Source organism: Otolemur garnettii, unplaced genomic scaffold, assembly GCF_000181295.1.
Source record: "Otolemur garnettii isolate 467f Iridium unplaced genomic scaffold, OtoGar3 scaffold00099, whole genome shotgun sequence".
Taxonomy (NCBI): domain Eukaryota; kingdom Metazoa; phylum Chordata; class Mammalia; order Primates; family Galagidae; genus Otolemur; species Otolemur garnettii.
Genome location: NW_003852494.1, coordinates 1,814,904 through 1,818,327, shown reverse-complemented (window position 1 = coordinate 1,818,327; position 3,424 = coordinate 1,814,904). Strand labels below are relative to the sequence as shown.

General features: G+C 42.3%; 1 protein-coding gene and 1 pseudogene across 2 annotated transcripts in view; one reads left to right on the top strand and one right to left on the bottom strand.

The window, feature by feature from the left end:
- The window catches only part of ANAPC5 (anaphase promoting complex subunit 5), a 52,001-nt gene that overhangs the window by 24,705 nt on the left and 23,872 nt on the right, over positions 1 to 3,424 (top strand). For both annotated transcript variants that reach the window (XM_012809033.2, XM_003796001.3), the window contains exon 6: positions 2,507 to 2,608. In XM_012809033.2, the coding sequence (XP_012664487.1) occupies positions 2,507 to 2,608 (102 nt within the window). The remainder of the gene's footprint in view (positions 1 to 2,506; positions 2,609 to 3,424) is intronic.
- LOC111727296 lies at positions 610 to 665 on the bottom strand (annotated as a pseudogene).

Below are 3,424 nucleotides of genomic sequence, written 5' to 3'. Positions count from 1 at the left end.
CCACAACGCCCGGCCATTTTTTGGTTGCAGCCGTCATTGTTGTTTTTGGCGGGTCCGGGCTGGGGATTCGAACCCGCCACCCTAGGTGTACATGGCTGGCGCCTTAGCCGGTTGAGCCATAGGCGCCGAGCCTAGATATTAACTTTTAACTGACTCTGAATGGAGAAAGACTTTCTCAACATAAAAACTGCAGAAGAAGAAGCTGGGCACGGTGGCTCTTGCCTGTAATACTAGCACTTTGGGAGGCCGAGGTGAATGGATTGTTTAAGCTCAGAAGTTTGAGACCAGCCTGCGCAAGAGTGAGACCCCCGTCTCTAAAAATAGCCAGGCGTTGTAGTAGACATTTGTAGTCCCAGCTACTCAGGGTGGGTGGGGACAAGACAAGAGGATTGCTTGAGCCCCAGAGTTTGAGTTTGCTATGACACCATAGCACTCTACTAAGGGTGACAAAGTGAGACCCTTATCTCAAAAAACAAACAAACAAACAAAAAAGCTGTGGAAGAAAACATGTAGGAGAAGATCATTTGATTTTCAGCATAAAAATTTAAAAGCATCTGCATGTTAACGCATTCTTTTTATTTTTACTTATTTTTTATTATTTTTAAGTTTATGGGTCTTCCAGTGGAGACTAGAAAACCTGCTAGACAAATTCTAAAATGACACTGCAACATGTTCTCGCAAAATTAAAAGGCAAACAAAATGGGAAAAAGTGCTACACTAAACATGACAGTAAAAAGGCTAATAATTTTGTTTTAGAAATCATGTTTTCTGGCTAGGTGCCTGTAGCACAGTGGTTATAGCACCAGCTACATACACCAAGGGTGGCGGGTTCGAACCCAGCCTAGGCCAATTAAATAATTGCAACAACAACAAAAAAAGCTGGGAGTTGTGGTAGGCACCTGTAGTTCCAGCTACTTGGACAACATAATGAGACTCTGTCTAAAAAAAAAAACATGTTTTCAAAGACTATTTGATGATGACAGAAAGTTGATAATATATTATTAAATGATAAAAACAGGAAGTAAAATTATATATCTTACTCTAATTTTGTTTAAAATGTGTATGTATACCTATGCACTCATGTACACATACACACATACATGATAACATTTAGATAAAAGATTGGCATAAGATACACTGAAGTATTAATAGTGTTATTTCTGGATGGTGAGATTACAGATGACTTATTTTCTTCTGTAGTTTTTCTATATTTTTGGAATTTTCTATAATGATGAAATAAAAGTAGAATTAGAAATTATTATTTACAGAAGGTAAAATGGGGGTTAAGTGTCTATAACCCAGTTAAATATAAACCTTTAATTGGGAACTAATTTTCCACATATTTTATGTTTTATAATCATTACTGATATCATCCATTTGAGACAGATAACTAGGCTCAGCGCCTGTGGCTCAAGTGGCTAAGGCCCCAGCCATATACACCTAAGGTGGCAGGTTCGAATCCAGCCTGCCCATGAAACAACAATGACGGCTGCAACCAAAAAATAGCCAGGTGTTGTGGCGGGCGCCTGTGGTCCCAGCTACTTGGGAGGCTGAGGCAGGAGACTTGCTTGAGCCTAGGAGTTGGAGGTTGTTGTGAGCTGTGATGCCACAGCACTCTACCCAGGGGGACAGCTTGAGGCTCTGCCTCAAAAAAAAAAAAAAGAGAAAAGAAACAGATAACTAAGGGTGGGTCAGGATACCTAAATGCCATAAGGCCCTTTGCAGGCACCTGATACAAAGATCCAAATATAAGGATAAGCAAACACATAACCTTGGAAGGAGCTTACAGTGTGGGATGGGATCAGACTAGCACTTTTACTATAGTTTGATAGTGCTGCAGGAATGGTAAGTATGTAGGACTTAGAGGAGCCCGTAAAGGCTTATTGAACCTTACCTGGACTAGAAGGTGAAAGAAGCAGATGGCTGAAGTCTATACTGGGATCTGCAGGATGAGCTAGGCATGGGCATAGGTTTGCTAAGCATGGAAGAAATATGTGGATGGGGAGTGAAGGTTGGGAGGCTTGGTGTTTTAGGAAAAGGAGACAGTGTTGAGTATGATCAGGAGAAGAATATCTGGTGGGTTCCAGCCAAGTGAGGCTGGTAGGATAAGGGCCAGAGCCTGAAGGGAATCTCTATAGAAAAATAATCAAGTGATGGCTCGGTGCCCATAACTCAGTGGTTAGGGTGCTGGCCACATACACAAAGGCAGGTGGGTTTGAACCTGGCCCGGACCTGCTATACAACAATGACAACTGCAACAAAAAAATAGCTAGGTGTTGTGGCGGGCACCTGTAGTCCCAACCACTTGTAAGGCTGGGGCAAGAGAATCGTTTAAGCCCAAGAGTTTGGGGTTGCTGTGAGCTGTGATGCCACGGCTTTCTACCCGGGGCGACATAGTGAGACTATGTCTCAAAAAAAAAAAAAATCAAGTGATGCTAGTTTAGTATATATTTCCATATAAGTATTGATCATTTGTTCCTACTGAGTTGTTCCTTTTAAATTTCAGGCTGCTTTGTTAAAGAATGATGAGACTAAAGCCCTCACTCCAGCTTCCTTGCAGAAAGAATTGAACAACTTGTTGAAATTTAATCCTGATTTTGCTGAAGCGGTGAGTCTTTCCTGGAAATTTGTTGCTGAGTTGTAAAAGAATGATGGGGCCACTCTTGATATTGAATAGCCATGCAAGTAAGATTCAGTCCATTGGTCCAGGTCCTTGAAAAAAATCATGTTGTTGTTGGGGCAGCACTTGCGGGCTCAGTGGATGGGATGCCAGCCCCATATCCCGAGGGCAGTGGGTTCAAACCCGGCCCTGGCTGAACTGCAACAAAAAAATAGCTGAGCGTTGTAGTAGGCACCTGTAGTCCTAGCTGCTCGGGAGGCTGAGGCAGGAGAATCACTTAAGCACAGGAGTCGGAGGTTGCTGTGAGCTGTGACGCCACGGCACTCTACCGAGGGCGATAAAGTGAGACTGTCTCTACAAAAAAAAAAAAAAGAAAGAAATCATGTTGTTGGCAAGTAAACAACTAAGTGCAGGTTGCAAAGCTCTCCTCACCTTCCCCTCTATGTTCTCTTTCATTCATCATCTCTCTGATATTGTGAATTTCAGACTAGATGTGATAGAGTTAGACTTACCAAAAAAAAAAAGTTATCAGCTGAAAAACTTTTCCTTTCTCCTGTTTTGTCAGTGTTCTTTTTTTTTTTTTTGCAGTTTTTGGTTGGGACTAGGTTTGAACCCACCACCTCCAGCACATGGGGCTGGCGCCCTATTCCTTTGAGCCACAGGCGCTGCCCCAGTGTTTATTTTTATTTTATTTTTATTTATTTTATTTTATTTTTTTTTTTTGAGACGGAGCCTCAAGCTATCCCCCTGGGTAGAGTGCCATGGCATCATGCTCACAGCAACCTCCAACTCCTGGGCTCAAGC